At 45.5% G+C, this 19,330-nt stretch overlaps 1 protein-coding gene across 1 annotated transcript; it reads left to right on the forward strand.

Annotated features, from left to right (window-relative positions):
- Window positions 1–8,204: 8,204 nt before the first annotated feature.
- On the forward strand, window positions 8,205–19,034 carry LOC148685213 (uncharacterized). Its single transcript, XM_088670980.1, has 11 exons — window positions 8,205–8,215; window positions 9,116–9,143; window positions 9,649–9,765; window positions 9,964–10,043; window positions 10,137–10,236; window positions 10,332–10,413; window positions 17,307–17,411; window positions 17,716–17,767; window positions 18,027–18,079; window positions 18,182–18,264; window positions 18,862–19,034. Exons 1-9 carry the CDS (start codon window positions 8,205–8,207, stop codon window positions 18,028–18,030), a joined length of 579 nt encoding a protein of 192 aa, XP_088527106.1. The 3' UTR covers window positions 18,031–18,079; window positions 18,182–18,264; window positions 18,862–19,034.
- The last annotated feature ends 296 nt before the right edge of the window (window positions 19,035–19,330 follow it).

Raw genomic sequence — 19,330 nt, forward strand, 5'->3', positions numbered from 1 at the left:
GGGGAAGGTGGCGATTCCCAGCCCGCGGCGCCAACAATCGCAGTGCAGCCTAACGGGAGGCAGAGCGCGGCAGCGGCTGCAACCAATGCAGGAAGCCGTGTCTCCTTTGCTTGCCAGCCCAGCAGAACTCTTAGGCAGGAGAGGTTGCCGCCCGGCAGGGCTTTCCATTGGGAGGTGCAAAGGCTTTAGTGGGCGGGCATTGGTGCAAATGTAGGCAGGGCGGGCTGAGAGGAGGAGCCGCCGCCGATGAACCGTGGCACCAGCAGCATTTCCTCCCCCCTCCCCTCCCGTGTCAACAAGCGGGGCGCCTGCGCAGGGTATTTGCTTCCCTAGTCGTGCCCGTGGTTTGGCCTTCTAGGGGGGGGGCAGCTGCCCCCCCTGCCCTAGGGTAGGTACACCCATGAGTCAGTGTAGAAAATAAAGGGTTAGATAATAATAACATAAGGTAGATTCCTGTGTTGCTCTCTCTCTCTGTGTTTGTTTGTGTGTGTGTGTGTGTGTGTGTGTGTGTGAGAGAGAGAGAGAGAGAGAGAGAGAGAGAGAGAGAGAGAGAGAGATTTCTATCAGCTTAAAAAAATGTTCCTGCAAGTCCAGGTTTCCATGTAAACTGTAACAGCAACCAGAAATGACTTGGCACTTGCTATGTGTCTGATGGAGCACATTGAATGAAGCTTGGGGTACCAGACATGTAAAGAATAGGAGCTTTGGAGGTGAATGAGCAGGGCCAGAGCAAGAGATTTTGCCACCTGTGAGGAAAGATAAGTTGGCGCTCCCACCATGGCAAGTACAAGAACTGACCAGACTAGCAGTGGTGCCTGCCCTGTGAAACACCCCCCCCCCCATCAGATGTCAAGGAGATGCTGCACAACTTTTAAAAGGCATCTGAAGGCAGTCCTACATAGGGAAGGTTTTTTTTAAAAAAAGTTTTATTGTATTTTTATGTGTGTTGGAAGCTGCCCAGAGTGGCTGGAGCAACCCCGTCAGATGGGCCGGGTATAAATTTTAAAATGGTGGTGGTGGTGATGAGGATGGTGGCAACAGAGGAATAGGACATGACATTCCTATTTTCATCGTAGAAATGTTGGAATGTATGGTATATAACACATTTTCCTATGTTACTACATTAAACCAGAGCCAAAACAGAGAAGGGGGCAAGGCTGCAGAGATCATCGATCCAATCTGGCTAGGGTGCTTTGAAAACTACATGAATAATTTTAATGAGACAAATAAAGGAATGAAGAAGAAATAAATCTATTTAAGACCTGTAAAAGGCAAATGGTAAAGGACAAACGGTGGGAAGGCCCAACGTGGCTTGAGGGGGCTGGATTGATAAGCGGTTCCTTGTGGTTAATTTACTGATATTGCTTCCTGACTGTGTTTAACGGGAATAAAGGAAGACTGCCAGGGGGACAAGTGACATCTATAGGCTGCAGGTGGAATCACAGCAAGAAAATAGGCTGTCAGAAAGGGTTGTGCAGAAGGAAAATTGGTTGCGGGATATATAGGATCTCTAGTGGGGGAAGATGGTATAATACAATAGTAAAGAAATATAAGAACCCCAAATAAGGAGACCTTGAAATGCCTCGTAAAGGAATAAAAATAACAACCCCTGGGGACAGAAGACCTTCAAGACCAGAAATAGAAGGGGAAGGAGTTCCAATTAAAATTCTGGAAGAGATTAAGGAAATAAGGAGAGAATTTAAGGAGAGTGAGATGAACATAGGCAAAAAATTAGCTGAGGTAATAACAGAACTATCAGGACAAATAAAGACATTGGAAAATAAAATCCAGACAGCTGAAGTGCAGACAAAAAGGATACACATAGAGGTCAGTAAAAATAAGAAAGGGGGGGAATGAAAAGACAAATAACAGGAATAGTAAAAACACAGGAGAATATGTTGGACAATCTGGCGCTTCTTGAAATGAATCAAAGGGCACAGAATTTAAAATTTTGCGATGTCCCAGAAATGGAGGGGGGAAACTTAAGGGGCAAATTAATTAGAGAAACTGCTAAGTTGCTAGATATGAAAGAAGAGGAAGTTGACTATATGATAACAAATGCATTTAGAATAAAGGTTACCTCACCATAATAAGATCAAAAAAATATCCAGGGGACTGCTTAGTAACAATGAATTCAATAAAAGCCAGAAATACAATTATGAAGAAAAGTAGAGAGGAGAAGTGGTATATAGACGGGAAACCAATCGTGGTGTATAGAGATATTCTAACCCGGTTTCTATGTAAAAGAAATGTCTACAAAGAGTTGACAAAAAAAATGACTGAAAACAAAATAAGATTTCGATGGGAATACCCCAAAGGTGTATTATTCTATTATAAGGATGAAAAATGTAAGATTAAAACAGAGCAGGAGATAAAGGAATTTGGAAGAAGCCATAAAGAGTGGAGGAGTGGAAGAGGAACCTGATGGAGATAAATAAGAAATTGAACAGGAACAAAAATATATTTAATGATAAGAGGGTGAAAATTTAATCTTAGTAGGTACTCATGACCCAATTGAGAGGAACGTAGAAATATTGCAAAACTTATAAGCAAGTTTGATAGATTATATGGATAATAAATTCCAATGATGGGAGACTCTAACAGGGTTCCTTCTATTGAAATGGACAGATTTTTCAGGTTTGGAATATTGTAGCAAATTCCATTAGTGGATGAATGGTGACAGGAAAAATTTGGATATAAGGAAACAGCTAAAATCCGACAGTAGGGTGAAGAAACATTCTGAAAACAAATAGGTAAAGTATATTAGTAAGATGTGTTGAATGTATGAATATTAGCAAAATGAATCTAACCTCATAACTAGATTTTAGAAAACACTTTATTATAACAATTTAACAGGGTATGAACTTTAAAACATAACATAGGGTATGGAGGAAGTTTATTAAGTTGGTACAGTAAATATATGGTTGATTACAAGTCAGGTTACATATGTACATTCAATGTTATGTTTATAATTTGTGAAAGAGAGAAGTAAATTAAAACGAACTGTGAAAACAACATCTGCGAAAAAGGGAAAGATGACAGAAGAAAGAAGAATGGAAGTCCAATATATAAAGTTGAATAGAAAGTGGACTTAATAGTATTTTTTCTTTTGTTTCTAGCTTTATGGATTTTTTCTTTTTCTGGTTTTTTTCTTTTTCTTTTTTATTCAATTGGAAATTTAAGTATATGTAAAGCCATGATAAATGTTAAAGGAATAAGGAATGAATATAGAAATGGAAAATACAATGAACATACCGGTAGAAATGGAAAAACTTAATAAAAATTATTGCAGAAAAAGAAGAAGAAGAAATAAATCCAGAGTGACTCATTCCATCAAAGGGAGAAAACACACCAATTTCCCTCAATTAAGAGGTTGAAAAACTCTTACATGCTAAATCAGCCAATTCATGACGTCTCCAGCTAATGAATCTGACTTGTATTTGGTTGTTTTGCTCATGGCTGGGGATGAAATTAAGTTATACTCTATTGTTTCATGTTGCAGATGCATTAACATTTTTTATTCCAACACAGCAGCACTTTCCTCTCTGACACACAACCCTGTTATATAGCCCGTATTTATCATAAATGAGCATCCAGCTCACAGGGCTACTGTGTGTGCTCTGAACATATAGAAAAGTGCAGCAGTTCTTGGTCCCCACACTGCAACATAGGACTTTCAGCCCTATTGTATCAACATAGGACTTTCAGGCCTATTGTATTTGGTTTGGGGTTGGAAGCCATAGGCTGCTTTTGGTTTTAGATGAGGCTCTTCTGCACAGGAGGGTCAAAAGTTCACAGGAAGGTAAAAACATAGCTGCCAAGTTATCCCTTTTTTAAGGGATTTTCCCTTATGCTGAATAGGCTTCCTCGCGAGAAAAGGGAAAACTAGGCAGCTATGGGTAAAAAATACACAGGAGGGTAAAAGGTTCAGCCTAGGAATCCAGCAATAAAAGAGAAACATAACCAAGGCTCAGCTGGATGAAACACTGGGAGGAGGAGTGAAAATGCTGTATAAAAGTCAAGCTGGGCAATAGGGTAATTAGAGAAGTTGAAGAGCTGCAAGGAAGAGAAAGGGCTGGAACACTTTAAGAGAGCTGGAACATTGGAAAGTGTTGAAGAGCACAGTTGGGAAACTGTGGCAGAAAGGAGTGAGGAGAAGGCTGCAGAGGGACCCAGAATAAATTGAATTGAGAGATGCAAAATGTTTTAACTGTTAGCTTGGTTAGGGAAACAGTCTGGATTAGATCTGGCTGAATAATTTCTCTACAAAAAGTGGAGGTTCAAAGAGCAATGTGGGGCTGTTTGCAAAAGGGCTTTCAAACAGTCCCACACTGCACTTTGAAGCAGCACCCAGCAGGATTAAGTCTCCACTCATCATTTGGTGAGTGGAAAGTCCACTCCTGCTCTCTGCAAGGGACTAAGCAGGATTTAAAACACACACTGGCCACTCATCAAATGTGTGCTGCAAAATCCTGCTGCTTTGGCTGTGGGGAATTGCCATGAGCAGCCAGCAGAGACTTGAACTTCTCAACCTGGTCCATCACCTGATGTCACCCATGAGAGTGGTTTGGCAAACAAAACAAACAGTCTATAACAGCGGTCAGTAAACTTTTTCAGCCAGGGGCCGGTCCACTCTCCCTCAGACCTTGTGGGGGGCCAGACTATATTTTGAAAAAAAAAATGAATGAATCCCTATGCCCCACAAATAACCCAGAGATGCATTTTAAATAAAAGATCACATTCTACTCATGTTAAAACATGCTGATTTCTGGACCGTCCGCGGGCCGGATTTAGAAGGCGATTAGGACGCATCCGGCCCCTGGACCTTAGTTTGGGGACCCCTGGTCTATAAGGAATGGAGAATTTTTAAAGAGTATTTAGAAAATTATGGTATAAAAGGGACTCTCTTGGCAGAACTAGACCGACCCTTGAGAGAGGCAAATAGAAACATGCAAGGATACTCAAAGAAATTATATATGAAAGATGTAACTGTGCGGTAAAAGATAATGACTAGGCAAAACACAGTAAGATTAATTGAAAGTCATTTTTAACCTACAGTATTTCTTTTCAGGTTTTAAATTATCATGGTCGCATATATAAATGGTATAGATCATGTTAAGTTTGTTATTTTCAGTTTGGATATTATGTATTAATTTCTTTAAATATACGTATGTTGGTGTATATCATTGTAATTTCGCTTTCGGTGTATTTCTGTTCTTTATAAATGCATTGATTTTTTAAAAAGTAAAGAGATATTTAAAAAGAGAGCAAGAGCGAGTGTGGTTAGGGAAAATTGCTTAGTGGCCAAGACTGGACCACAAGCTGGAGATTCCCTCTGCTCATGGAGACCCTTCCTTTCTCCTGTGACGGAGCCTTCACTCCTTAGACCCAGAGGGGGGAAGGGCTGTTATGTATTTGGGCAAAGGCACTCCTGAGGTGGGGCTCTCCTGTCCTGGCTGTCTTGGCACCCATAGAGGCTCTTCCAGGTCTTCAGTTGCAGTGAAGTTCTCTGAAACCTCTTGCTCCAAAGAGGTCTCTCCAAGGTCTGGGTTGGATCGAATCCTGACAGCACTGGACCTGTTGCCACCCACTGAGTGGCAGCTCACCCACTATATCTGGGATGGAGTCCCACCATATCCTCTTGGGCTCCTGCTCTCATCAGCCCCAGCCAATATGGCCAGTGGTCGGGGGGGGGGGGGGCAGGGCCAGCGCAGGATGTTTTGCCGCTTGAGGCAAAACAGAAAAGCCACCTCCCTCCTCCTCCTCCTCCTCCTCCTCCTCCTCCTCCTCCTCTGCAGCCTCCCCTCCACCGCTGCCATTGCCTCCTTTATATCCCCCAGCCCCCATTGTGCCCAAGTTGGTGGGGGATTAAAAGGAGGCCAGAGAGAAGTGGGCACCAGTCCAGTTTATTAAATTTTGCCTTCCCTCAAAGTTGGTCACATTTTATTGATAAGCCTAAGCTTTATTAGCTGCATCTATTAATTAAGCCTAGCAGCCTTTATGCTATAGATGTTAATGAGGAATTTTCTTAGAGCAGCATCAAATTCTCACTCTGCTTTCCCTTCCCAAACTAGCAGAGGTCACTTCCTCCTTTTTAAAATAAACAAATAAATGAGAACTTCTTTTGGCTTCCTATCAACATTCCACTTGCTCTTTCTCCCACATTCCAGCGGGGTCCCTTGAATGCCCCCCACCCACCCCCAGCCACTGCAGAAATCCCTCCTCCGGTCTAGAGCAGGGGAGGCATTTATTTCCTGGACAAGCTGCATCCTTCACCTGCCGGGCTTCCCCTAGTTCACAGAATGGCAGGAAGTTCCATTGACATCACTGGCTCCATTGACATCAGGTGCCTGGAGCTTCCTTCCCCATTTATCCCCCCCCCCCCCCACACACACACTTACACTTCCCGGTCCCTGAGAGCTTCAGTGCTTAGGCGAAGCCACAGTTTTCTCAGCCTGAGGCTCACATGGCCTTCTTTCAACTGCACGGGCTGCCTGTCTGCTACTGGGCCAAGTCCAGTGTTCGAGTCCCCACGCCTGCCCTCTGCTCTGCGCCGCAGCTGCTCCTGCCCTGCAACCACGTGGGAGCGAAGGGAAGGGGCGGCGGGGCGGGCGGGGTATTCCGGGTTCCCGTCCATCGTCACCCCTGGGCGAAGCGGCTGCCGGGGCTACGGGGAAGCGGGACCCACCCAGCAGCGTTTGCAAATGTTGTGCGTGCTCAGATACCCTCCAACATTTCTCCGATGCAGAAGAGGGACGTCCTATCCCATGATAAAAATAATTTTTGATGATGATATAATATTAATATAAAGACCTACAAATCAAAGTGTTGGTGCGCCTGATCTTTAAAGCCCTAAACGGCCTCGGTCCAGTATACCTGAAGGAGCGTCTCCACCATCACCATCCGCCGATCACGGAGGGGGGGGCGGAGCAGCCCGATTTCAGGCTGATCCTGGTGCCCCCTCGCCCCTGAACGACCATGGCTTTCCTTGCCCCACTGTGGCCCCTCCCCTCCCACGCCTTGGCCCCGCCCCTTGTCCCTTGCCCCCCTAATTTTGATCCTGGCTACGCCCCTGCATATACAACAACTGCAATATTCACTCCATAAATAATAAAGGATGGTGAAGAGTCAGCTCTAAATTTCCATTGTAAACCTTTTGCAAAATAGTTTCCCTCCATTTTTCCTCTTTCTTTTTTTTTGCACACACACTTCTGTTTAATATTATCTATAATATGGATCAGGCTTGCTTTCTAACTGCCTCAACCGTTCCTCATAAGGCTTGGTTTCCAGACCCTTCATCATCCTGGTCACCCTCTTCTGCTCACTTTCCAGCTGCTCAATATCTTTCTTCAACTAGCCTGCACTGACTGGCAGCAGCTCTCCAGGATTTCGGGCGGGGGGGGGTGACATTCCCAGCCCTCAGGACGGAAGACCTGCATGCCAAGCAGATGGTCCAATCCTACGCTATGGAGATGCCTAGCCTGCCTTGAAGGATGTGGGGGTGGTCTCCCTTTGGGAATGGGGCTGCAGGAAGAAGGATGTGAAATGAAGATGCAGCCCAGCTGCAGGTGGAACAGCAGGTGCCTCCGAGTTCTGACAGAGGAGCATCACCACTCAGGTGGGGCCAGGTCCTGGTGGGGGGTTGCCACGGTGACAATGACCCGCCCTCCCTTGTGACATCTCTTGCTTCTCCTTTAAAAGCCACTGACTTGCAGGCAGCCATTGTGGGTTAGTAGTGAGGCGAGTAGAGAGAGAGGAGTTAGTGGCAGTTGGTGGTGGTTGGTGGTAGTTGGTGGTGAACAGGAGAGGAGAGGAGTTTGGTTTGTTGTTATTTATCCGGTTTCTTATTTTGATTTTGATTTGATTTATTCCTTTAATTTGATTTATTCCTTTAATTTGATTAATTTGATTTGATTTATTTTGATTTTCTTTTATTCTTTTCTGTAAACACATATTAATTTTATTTTATTTTTTGTTCTTTATTATATTATTTTTGTTCTTTGTTTTTTGTGCACATCTGTGCATAGTTTCTATATATATTTTATATATTTTTATTTTGTACATAGAGAAGTTAGGGTTGTGTAGGGTAGGGCGGGGGTTAGGTGTAGACTTAGGGCAGGGGTTGGGGTCAGATTTAGGCTTGGGTGGGCATTTTAGATAGTTAGTTACTTTAGAGAGGAGGGTGGGATCTTTTCGTGGACGAAATGGGCAGGATGTAAGTAGCATTCCTTCCCTTTCTCTTCATCTCTGGGAGTGGGGGGTTTGGGGTGGGGTCCTTGGCTCTCTGGTGAGGCCTGGTCTTTATTCAATGAACTGTTGCAACAGGACTTCCAACTACCACATGGAAGAAGCAGAAAGAAACCCATTTTACCCACAACAGCCATTGGTGTTTATACAACATTTTTTTAGATTGGCCGTGAGAACGTCTTTGAACCTCTTTTGTTGGCCACCAGCTTTACGCTTTCCATTTTTAAGTTTGGAATAGAGTAGTTGCTTTGGAAGTGGTTCATGTTTCACAAGCCTACAGCTGGATTGGTAGTACAAGAGCCTAGACTGAAACACAAAAGACTAGTTTCAATGGACCAAGAACGGTTTTCATGGCTGGTTCTGACTTTTCCCTTTTCCCAGTGGGAATTCCTATTTGTAGAGCAGAGGCCACGGCTGGTCGGCAGTTGCAGTGCCTGTGTGCTTTGTGCTGGGGGGCGCTGTTTAGCGGTGCTCCTTGATTGCTATTGGACAGTTTCTTGGATAGGCTGAGCAGATTGGCTGAGCGCCTTGTGAGCAAAAGGCTCAGCCTTCGTTAGGGCAAATGCTCTACCCTTATTTAAGGGAGCCTTTGGAATGGAAAAAGGAAAGGACTGTGTCATGATGATGTGTTTTGTGGGGACATTTGCAGAAGTGAAGATGTTGATTTGGGCTGCAGCGGAGGGGGGTATGGTGCCTGTTCTGCCCATTCGGTGGTAGTTCCCTGTCTTCTCCAGACACCCCTCCTCACACAAAAACACCCACCCAAGAATTGGGGCTGCCAGCGTCTGAGTCGGTCTCTCTGCTCATCTCTTCTAGGATCAGATGCTTAAGGCGCCTGTTCCGGCGCTGCCACAGGATGGCCCCCCAGCAAGGCCCAGAGCAGCCCGTGGCGCCAGGTGAGCAAGTGACCCTCCTTTTTTGGACAGAGGAGGGCAGTTATTGGCATGGGGGGCAGCTAGTCAAAACATGGAAAGAGCCAGATGGCTGAATCCGACCCAAGGTCCATTGGGCCAGTGGCTGGAACCCCCTCCCCCCAGCGGCCAACTGTGGGGTCCAATGAATGAAGCAGGGGGCTGGGCTGTGGGGCAATTGTCAGCGGGAGCGGTACCTTCCCTGAGGAAAGGAGGCCAGAATTTGCCACCAAGGCCTGGGGTGTCCCACCTCTGTAGTAGGACTTGGAATCCAGGAGAAAACTCTTGGAATAGCCTTGCCAGGGGCTCAGGGACGGACTCACCTGTTCGCATTTTTGCAGTTCTGCGGTTCCACATCCCTTCCCCAGGAGTGAGTATTGCAGAAAACAGGGACTGGATCCCTCAGACCTGCCCCCCCCCACTCTGCACTCTCAGATGCAGAGAAGCCCACCCCTCACAAGGAACTGACAATCTGACTTTTGCATTTCAGCTGCTCGAGGATGAGCAAGTATACATCCTCGGGGTCATCCAGAGTTGCCAGGCAGCTGAGCTCAGGGGACTCCGAACCCTGAAGTGCTCCAAGCAGGAGACGGCCAAAGCCATTCTGGTGAGTGAGGGGTGGTGTGAGGGACCCCCGTGGGGAGGTGGGGGGAAGGAGGGGCTTTAGGGAAGGGGTTGTGCATCTGTGGAGAGGAGGACCCTGCCGGCTTAGGGTCCCCTGGAAAGCCAAGCCTGGTGTTTGGGGTCGGAGCTGTCCTCTGGAGGCCCCGGAAAGAGCTGATTTTCCTCCTCTGTTCTCTTCCAGGACATCTTGGGGCCCTTGGAGCACTTCAGGGAGCCCCCCCTGACCCTGGCCCTTGCCTTGGAGGCCCTCCTCCAGCTAAGGTGAGTGGGGTCTTTGGGATGGACGGGGTTGTGGGGGGGGGCAGAACCCCAAGGAGGAGGAAGCTTATAACCCTCTCCCTTTCATCTCTGCAGTACCATGAGGCCCAAATTCAACTGCGATATGATCAGTGCGATCCTCCATAGGACCATGGAGGCAGTTCTTCAGGGCCCAGAAAAGGAGGAGGAAAGAGAGGTATGTTCTTTGTCCTGAATTCCCTTTGCATGGCTCTTTCTTCTTCATCATCATATTTCACCAACATTCAAACTCTCTTCTCTCTTTTCCCGCAGGAGCTGAAGCGCTGTGGCAAAACCACATGGAGAATAAAACAAAGGACACAGAGATTCAACCAGCAAATCTCTGGGAGGGAAAGTGCGTTCCTCTTTCCCCTCGGCAGATCTTTTTATTACAATATCAAAAGGTTACAAAGATTCAAATCATCCAATAGAATTCATCCTAACTTCTAAAACCCCTCCCAGGTTTCCTCCCACTTTAAACCTGATACTGTTGGGAAGATCTGGAACTAACACCTAAATGCTAAAAAAATTCCTTCAGTAGCACCTTAAAGACCAACTAAGTTTTTATTTTGGTATGAGCTTTCGTGTGCATGCACACTTCTTCAGATACCACTTCTTCAGGTTTGCTTCGACTCAGACCAACACGGCTACCTACCTGTAACGAGACCCCTGACCATTACAGCAATAAAAAATCATGAAAGAAGCTAGATAATAAAAAATAGACATATTAACAAAACTTATACCACCAAAGACTAAAATAAGAAAATTACAGCCAACAATCATATTCAGCACTTCTGAAATGTTACCTAGAAGAAAAACATGTTATTTAGGATTCAAATAAATTCCCTTCATGTAATTTCCTGGAAGTCTGAGGAATCAGGACCTGCTTTCAAACACCAGTTACAGCATCCTAAAATATCATACATCATATCAATAGAAGAAAATTACCAAACATTTATCAGAAAATAAAAATTTAGAAACAAAATTCTGAAGATCACCCGAGAGTTAAAGAGAGTAAATATTTCCTGTGAATAAAGGAACATCATTAACCCAGAACTTTATCACTGGAGATTAAAGAAGAGATCACAATCAGAGAGTGCTTGAGCATGTGCAGAGTGTAAACCTATGAAATGAGAACAAAGAACCAACATCTCACACACAAAGAAGAGGAACTTAAATGCATGTCGCAGTCTGATAACATCTCACTCAGTGCTAGGAGAAATAATAATTAAGTCTTTGAGGAAAAAACATTAACCATTAATTTGTGATGCTGGAATTCCTTCAGAAATTAAATTCAAGTCAGAGAACATTTAGGCATTCTGAAAAGGAAAATTCTGTAAAAACAATCATTGAGTACAGCTCTCACACACAGAGAAAATCTTCCTAGACTACATAGAGCAGAGTTGAGACTATAAATTTACGCTCATGCAAATGAAAAAATAGAAATACACGAAGCTAAAAAAAATACTGCTATCAAGAGATAAGCATTAAAACTCAAAACCAATTCACTGCATGTATGTTGTGCAGAATTTACTTCAATGCAGCAAAAACATCCAATTTCAATTTTTTCCAGTCTGGTTGCTGGTAAGCAGATATCTTAAAACCAACTGAAAACTAAAGAATTAAAACTTTAACAAGCGTCTCTAACAAAGAGAGTTCTGGTTAGCTGAGAAAAAAAAACCATCTACTAGCAAAACTTTCCTGGTAGCCAAACAAAAAATTTGCCTCAAGGAAAGAAATGCAAATTTAAATCTTCCCTTCAATCTGGTTCATATGCAGCAATTTCATCAGATTTCCTACTCACTGAGGCAAGGCAGAGCTGCTCTGGAAAAAAGATTTTCCCTAAACTGCTTTGAAAAGTACTAAACTCAAAAACTTCCTGCAGAAACCTTTTTACCATGCATGACAAGTTTTGATGCTTACTGGAAGCAGGAAAAGAGTCTCCAGCATATTTTGTAACAACCAAAAAGTGTTGTTGTGGAGTATCAAACAATTCCTGCCAGCCATCTTCAACAATGCATGTTTGCTCATTCAAGACAGGAAAAAAATCTTTGGCCTTGCTTACATTAACAGAGATTGGCAACTCAGTGAAATCAGGGCTAGAGAGCTTTCTCAGTGGAGGTCTGCTCTCATTTGCATCCAAAAAACTATCATCAGCAGCAACTTGCTGCTCTCTTTCAGTCAAAATCAATGGAAATACAGGCAACTCTTGAGATTTTTGTTGTTGTTGTTGTTTAGTCGTTTAGTCGTGTCCGACTCTTCGTGACCCCATGGACCATAGCACGCCAGGCACTCCTGTCTTGCACTGCCTCCCGCAGTTTGGTCAAACTCATGTTCGTAGCTTCGAGAACACTGTCCAACCATCTTGTCCTCTGTCGTCCCCTTCTCCTAGTGCCCTCAATCTTTCCCAACATCAGGGTCTTTTCCAAGGATTCTTCTCTTCTCATGAGGTGGCCAAAGTATTGGAGCCTCAGCTTCACGATCTGTCCTTCCAGGGAGCACTCAGGGCTGATTTCCTTAAGAATGGATAGGTTTGATCTTCTAGCAGTCCATGGGACTCTCAAGAGTCTCCTCCAGCACCATAATTCAAAAGCATCAATTCTTCGACGATCAGCCTTCTTTATGGTCCAGCTCTCACTTCCATACATCACTACTGGGAAAACCATAGCTTTAACTATACGGACCTTTGTCGGCAAAGTGATGTCTCTGCTTTTTAAGATGCTGTCTAGGTTTGTCATTGCTTTTCTCCCAAGAAGCAGGCGTCTTTTAATTTCGTGACTGCTGTCACCATCTGCAGTGATCAAGGAGCCCAAGAAAGTAAAATCTCTCACTGCCTCCATTTCTTCCCCTTCTATTTGCCAGGAGGTGATGGGACCAGTGGCCATGATCTTGGTTTTTTTGATGTTGAGCTTCAGACCATATTTTGCGCTCTCCGCTTTCACCCTCATTAAAAGGTTCTTTAATTCCTCCTCGCTTTCTGCCATCAAGGTTGTGTCATCTGCATATCTGAGGTTGTTGATATTTCTTCCGGCAATCTTAATTCCGGCTTGGGATTCATCTAGTCCAGCCTTTCGCATGATGAATTCTGCATATAAGTTAAATAAGCAGGGAGACAATATACAACCTTGTCGTACTCCTTTCCCAATTTTGAACCACTCAGTTGTTCCATATCCAGTTCTAACTGTAGCTTCTTGTCCCACATAGAGATTTCTCAGGAGACAGATGAGGTGATCAGGCACTCCCATTTCTTTAAGAACTTGCCATAGTTTGCTGTGGTCGACACAGTCAAAGGCTTTTGCATAGTCAATGAAGCAGAAGTAGACGTTTTTCTGGAACTCTCTAGCTTTCTCCATAATCCAGCGCAAGTTTGCTATTTGGTCTCTGGTTCCTCTGCCCTTTCGAAATCCAGCTTGCACTTCTGGGAGTTCTCGGTCCACATACTGCCTAAGCCTGCCTTGTAGAATTTTAAGCATAACCTTGCTAGCGTGTGAAATGAGCGCAATTGTGCGGTAGTTGGAGCATTATTTGGCACTGCCCTTCTTTGGAATTGGGATGTAGACTGATCTTCTCCAATCCTCTGGCCATTGCTGAGTTTTCCAAACTTGCTGGCATATTGGGTGTAGCACCTTAACAGCATCATTTTTTAAAATTTTAAATAGTTCAGCTGGAATATCATCACTTCCACTGGCCTTGTTATTAGCAATGCTTTCTAAGGCCCATTTGACTTCACTCTCCAAGATGTCTGGCTCAAGGTCAGCAACCACACTACCTGGGGTGTATGAGACCTCCATATCTTTCTGGTATAATTCCTCTGTGTATTCTTGCCACCTCTTCTTGATGTCTTCTGCTTCTGTTAGGTCCTTACCACTTTTGTCCTTGATTATGGTAATCTTTGTACGAAATGTTCCTTTCATATCTCCAATTTTCTTGAACAGATCTCTGGTTTTCCCCATTCTATTGTTTTCCTCTATTTCTTTGCATTGCTCATTTAAGAAGACCCTCTTGTCTCTCCTTGCTGTTTTTTGGAAATCTGCATTCAGTTTCCTGTATCTTTCCCTATCTCCCTTGCATTTTGCTTGCCTCCTCTCCTCCGCTATTTGTAAGGCCTCGTTGGATAGCCATTTTGCTTTCTTGCATTTCCTTTTCCTTGGGATGGTTTTCGTTGCTGCCTCCTGTATAATGTTACGAGCCTCCATCCACAGTTCTTCAGGCACTCTGTCCACCAAATCTAAATACTTAAACCTGTTCCTCACTTCCAGTGTGTATTCATAAGGGATTTGATTCAGATTGTATCTTACTGGCCCAGTGGTTTTTCCTACTTTCTTCAGTTTAAGCTGGAATTTTGCTATAAGAAGCTGATGATCTGAGTTACAGTCAGCTCCAGGTCTTGTTTTTGCTGACTGTATAGAGCTTCTCCATCTTTGGCTGCAGAGAATATAATCAATCTGATTTCGATGCTGCCCATTTGGTGATATCCATGTGTAGAGTCGTCTCTTGTGTTGTTGGAAGAGAGTGTTTGTGATGACCAGCTTGTTCTCTTGACAGAACTCTATTAGCCTTTGCCCTGCTTCATTTTGAACTCCAAGGCCAAACTTGCCAGTTGTTCCTTTTATCTCTTGATTCCCTACTTTAGCATTCCAATCCCCTGTAATGAGAAGAACATCCTTCTTTGGTGTCATTTCTAGAAGTTGTTGTAGGTCTTCATAGAATTGGTCAATTTCACTTTCTTCAGCACCGGTAGTTGGTGCATAAACTTGGATTACTGTGATGTTAAAAGGTCTGCCTTGGATTCGTGTCGAGATCATTCTGTCATTTTTGAGATTGCATCCCATTACAGCTTTTGCCACTCTTTTGTTGACTATGAGGGCCACTCCATTTCTGCTACAGGATTCTTGCCCACAGTAGTAGATATGATAGTCACCCGAACTGAATTCACCCATTCCCTTCCATTTTAGTTCACTGATGCCCAGGATGTCGATATTTATTCTTGTCATCTCATTTTTGACCACATCCAGCTTACCTCCACTCATGGTTCTTACATTCCAGGTTCCTATGCAATATTTTTCTTTACAGCATCGGACTTTCCTTTCGCTTCCAGGCATATCCGCAACTGAGTGTCCTTTCGGCTTTGGCCCAGCCGCTTCATCAGCTCTGAATCTACTTGTACTTGTCCTCCGCTCTTCCTCAGTAGCATGTTGGACGCCTTCCGACCTGAGGGGCTCATCTTCCAGCGTCATAACTTTTATATGCCTGTTGTCTTTGTCCATGGAGTTTTCTTGGCAGGGATACTGGAGTGGCTTGCCAGTTCCTTCTCCAGGTGGATCACGTTTAGTCAAAACTCTCCACTATGACCTGTCCATCTTGGGTGGCCCTGCATGGCATAGCTCATAGCTTCTCTGAGTTATTCAAGCCCCTTCGCCACGACAAGGCATTGATCCATGAAGGGGCTTGAGATTTTACCATGACTATTTGCTCATTTGGAAGGTTAGCCATTAAAGGCAGAACATCCAAAGTTACCTCACTATCACCTTCCTTTAAAGCCTGACCCACCATCGGTTGCACTGCGGTCTGAGGTACTGCCTCTGGGCAAAAGCCCACAGAAAAGGAAGGAGGCATTATTTCTAAATTAGACCCAGGCAACAAGGAGCCGGCAGAAGGCAGGGGAGCTGTAGGAGCTGAAGCTGCCTTTAAAACAAAATCCTTTCCCAGCCCTGGAGGTTGAGAAGGGGGCAAAATCCTTGGGCTTGGGGATGCTGAAGAAGCATCTTGAAGCTGAAGCAGTGGATTTGCCACTCTAGCTACAGCGGATCTACAAAGCTTCCACGTATGTAGGATTTGAACAGAAGGTCGGTCAGATTTACTCAAAACCAAACCCACTTTATCCCATTTTTCTAAATCTAAGGTACCTTCCTCAGGGAAGAAGGACGCAACATGTGAAATCTCATGCAATAACTGGTCAATCAGTGGGGACATCACCTGATTGTGACCATGAGGACTTAACAAAAAGAGCAAATCTCTTTTATGTTTTTTCTGCAAAATACTTAGATCTCCCCCCATTCTTACCTATTTTCTGTGCGCACAGGTTCTGCCCAAGGTTCCGGGCGATAAGAATCATTCAGTCTGAAAGCACTCTATTTGCAGATAGAGTCAAACAGCACCTAGGGGAGCTTTGTTAAGCCCAAAATCAGAAGAGCGATCATTTACCTGATCCTCTTTTCATGGATGCCTCAGAGAAGCTGCATTGGCATTCCAATAGCCTCAGAGAAGGCACCACTTGTGGCAAAACCACATGGAGAATAAAACAAAGGACACAGAGATTCAACCAGCAAATCTCTGGGAGGGAAAGTGCGTCCCTCTTTCCCCTCGCCAGATCTTTTTATTACAATATCAAAAGGTTACAAAGATTCAAATCATCCAATAGAATTCATCCTAACTTCTAAAACCCCTCCCAGGTTTCCTCCCACTTTAAACCTGATACTGTTGGGAAGATCTGGAACTAACACCTAAATGCTAAAAAGACTTCCTGGACATCAAAGAGACTACTTCTAAAGACAGGAAAGGAGCCCCAGGAATCCCTGGCAGAAAACAGGTTTATCAGCTTTTCAAAGACCAGCAGGGAAAGGAAGAAGATTAACAGATGTCCTTTTACCCAGATCTATTGAACCAAATGTTTCACAGCCAGGCAAGAACAAATGGCAACAAATGCCTGTTTCTTGCAACCCAGACTGAAACGTGCTTGCCAGGTAGAGGATCATGGAGTGTACATACATCCCACAGGATCTGCACTAAGAAGCCACACATTCCATAACCCAGGCGGGAGTAGTCTGTTCAGGTGGAGCCACCAGCTCAAGAACATTCCCCTCAAACCACACATAAAGCTATGAATGCATGATTCCCAATGTAATCCCTGAGATGCAATCACTACATGATCCCTACAAAGCGCCACTTCCGACTCCTCCTTGGAAGTCTCCTTATGGAAGCCCCCAATCCGGGCACCCTCCTGAAACTTTTAAGTGTAAGTGTCCCGACGGCATCAGGGGTGGTTTTAGGGTTGTCCCCCCCCCGTCCCTTACCCAACGGACTGCCCCATTTCTGGGGCACAGAGCCTGTTTGGCCCTCAATTTGGTCCAAGACCAAAGCTGGCAAACCCTCATGGTCCAGAAGTGCCAGGGACTCTGTGGTGGGGGCAGTGAGGGCCACTTTGGCCTAGACTGGCCCCTGACTCTGAGACTCTCTTTCCTCCTGCAGGACCTGCGAGGATACGCCCTGGGGGAAAGTGGGGAGGCTCAACAACTAGCGGCCAGCAGCATTTCTTTGCTGCTGGCCGTTGCCCGGAAATTTCCCCGCCTCCGAGTAAGTACCTCGCCTTCTTCTGTTCCTTTCTGTGTTTGCTCCCATCCCTCCAAGAGCACATCCCTGAGTAACGCAGATGATGTGGTGTGTGTCCCTGGGAACCAGGGTGAGGCCAGAGGTTTTTCCTGCCCCCTTTCCACCTGCTGCTGCCCTTCCACCTCTGCCCAGGAGATGGCAGGGCCCAGAGAGGTCCTCTGGAACAAGGGATTGGGCCCAAGACAGAGGGAGACCCATCCTTCCTGGCTTGGCGCTGCTTCTGTGCTCTCTTGCTCCCATCTGACCCTGATTTTTCTTTCCTCTGCAGATGACAGTAGTTCGGCCGGACCTGGCCTGCTTCCGAATGAAGCCGAAAGAAGGTGAGCCCCACACCTTGGAGACAGTGAACTACCTTGTCCCTTATTTGCCCAAGACCCACCTCTGAGGTCTTCTTGCTGGAAGTCCTGCAGGACCTGCTCCCTGCCTGGCAGGCCTTTCCCACCTGGCCTGGGAGGGCAGCGTCCAGACTGACTCCGGCTACATTTCCAACCTGGGACTTTGACTGAAGGATGGGGTATAAATGTGGGGGGAAAGGCCTGTGGGAAGATCTCATTTTCATTTTCATTCTCTTCCATCCAGATGACATCATCATAGAAGATTTATAGATAGCGCGGACTTTGGGCTTTCAGCAGGTAGGACTTTCTCAAAAGCCCACCTGTAGTTAGAGATGCGCTGTTTCATCTGTGAGAGAAGCAGGCACTCCTGGCGTCCTGCTTACCTTTTTTCTCTTGCAGGTCACAGAATGATGGTGGCAAGACCTCCTTATCCATATTTTCATGGGGGCAGAAATGAAGCCGTGGCTGTGGGACCAGATCAGGTAGGGGGAAGCTGCCTTGTGGGGACAGAGGCCAAGGGGTGGGGGGGACAAGGATGAGCAGTCAGAGGGAGAAGAGGCCAGGGAACCAGGGGAGGGTGGACAATGGGTCTCAAACCCTCAGTGAGTGAGGGACTTTCCCCTGTGTCAGAGAACAGGCTCCGGCAGATAGAGCAGATGAGATCCAGAGGAAGCTGTAGAGGGAATTGAGGGCGTGATGGAGGGGGCCATCCCCCCGGAAGGGAGCCCATGGAGGAGAACTCTGATTCTAAACCTCTGCTGCCTCATGGGATGGCTTCAGGAGAAGAAAAGGCTCCAGAGTAAACCCTCCACAGATGCAGGGTGGAGTCCCTAAGATGGTTGGATGGCATTTTGGATGGCAACTCCTGCAGCCAAGCTGGGCCTTTTGCCTTGCTCTTGTTTCCTATGGACCACCTCAGGGAGGCCGAGAGAGAGGGGGGTCTTGCTGTCTGGAAGCAGGGTGGCCACCGTTGTTTTGGCAAAAGGCAGGGCAGGGCAAGGGACAGAGAGATCTGAAAATTGTTAACATTATTTTGCCTCAAAGGATCTCATGGAATTTTGGGTTTTCCCATTCCTTAGGATACATGATCTACTCCTGTGTAACTCCACATGTCTCAGTCTCGAGCTGATTGAAGGCAGAGACGGGATTTCACCGATTGGTCAAAAGAAGAAAGAGAACTGGAATAGCATGGAATAAAAATAATTATTTTTAATGGATTTTGAATAAATGAACAATAAATTGCTACTGTTTTGAATTTCATTGTGTTATGGTCTTCCATTGATCTGGAAACTTTTGTTGTTGCAGCCTAAAATAGCATTAGCATTTGTCAGGGGGCCTTCCTACAGGGAACCTCCTCCCCTCTTGCTGACCAGCACTTCGCCCAGTGAGAGCAGCAGCAGTGGGTCAGGTGAGAGGAATCAGGAAGTGAGCAGGACGGAGATGTGGGCTCAGCAATGTGGGAGAGCCCCTGCGCCGCCAGGACCAAGAGGTGGAGGGGAGCAGGCAGCCCCTTCCGGCGCCCGAGTTAAGGCGTGCTACCAAACGTAA

This window comes from Zootoca vivipara, chromosome 6 (genome assembly GCF_965207765.1).
Source record: "Zootoca vivipara chromosome 6, rZooViv2.hap1.1, whole genome shotgun sequence".
NCBI classification, from domain to species: Eukaryota; Metazoa; Chordata; class Lepidosauria; order Squamata; family Lacertidae; genus Zootoca; species Zootoca vivipara.

Excerpts from the sequence above, each read along its gene's own strand:
- LOC148685213 (XM_088670980.1), top strand. Across the intron at positions 10,044-10,136 it reads GAGGCCCTCCTCCAGCTAAG|TACCATGAGGCCCAAATTCA; the intron begins GTGAGTGGGGTC and ends TCATCTCTGCAG. Across the intron at positions 10,414-17,306 it reads GCAAATCTCTGGGAGGGAAA|GACCTGCGAGGATACGCCCT; the intron begins GTGCGTTCCTCT and ends TTCCTCCTGCAG.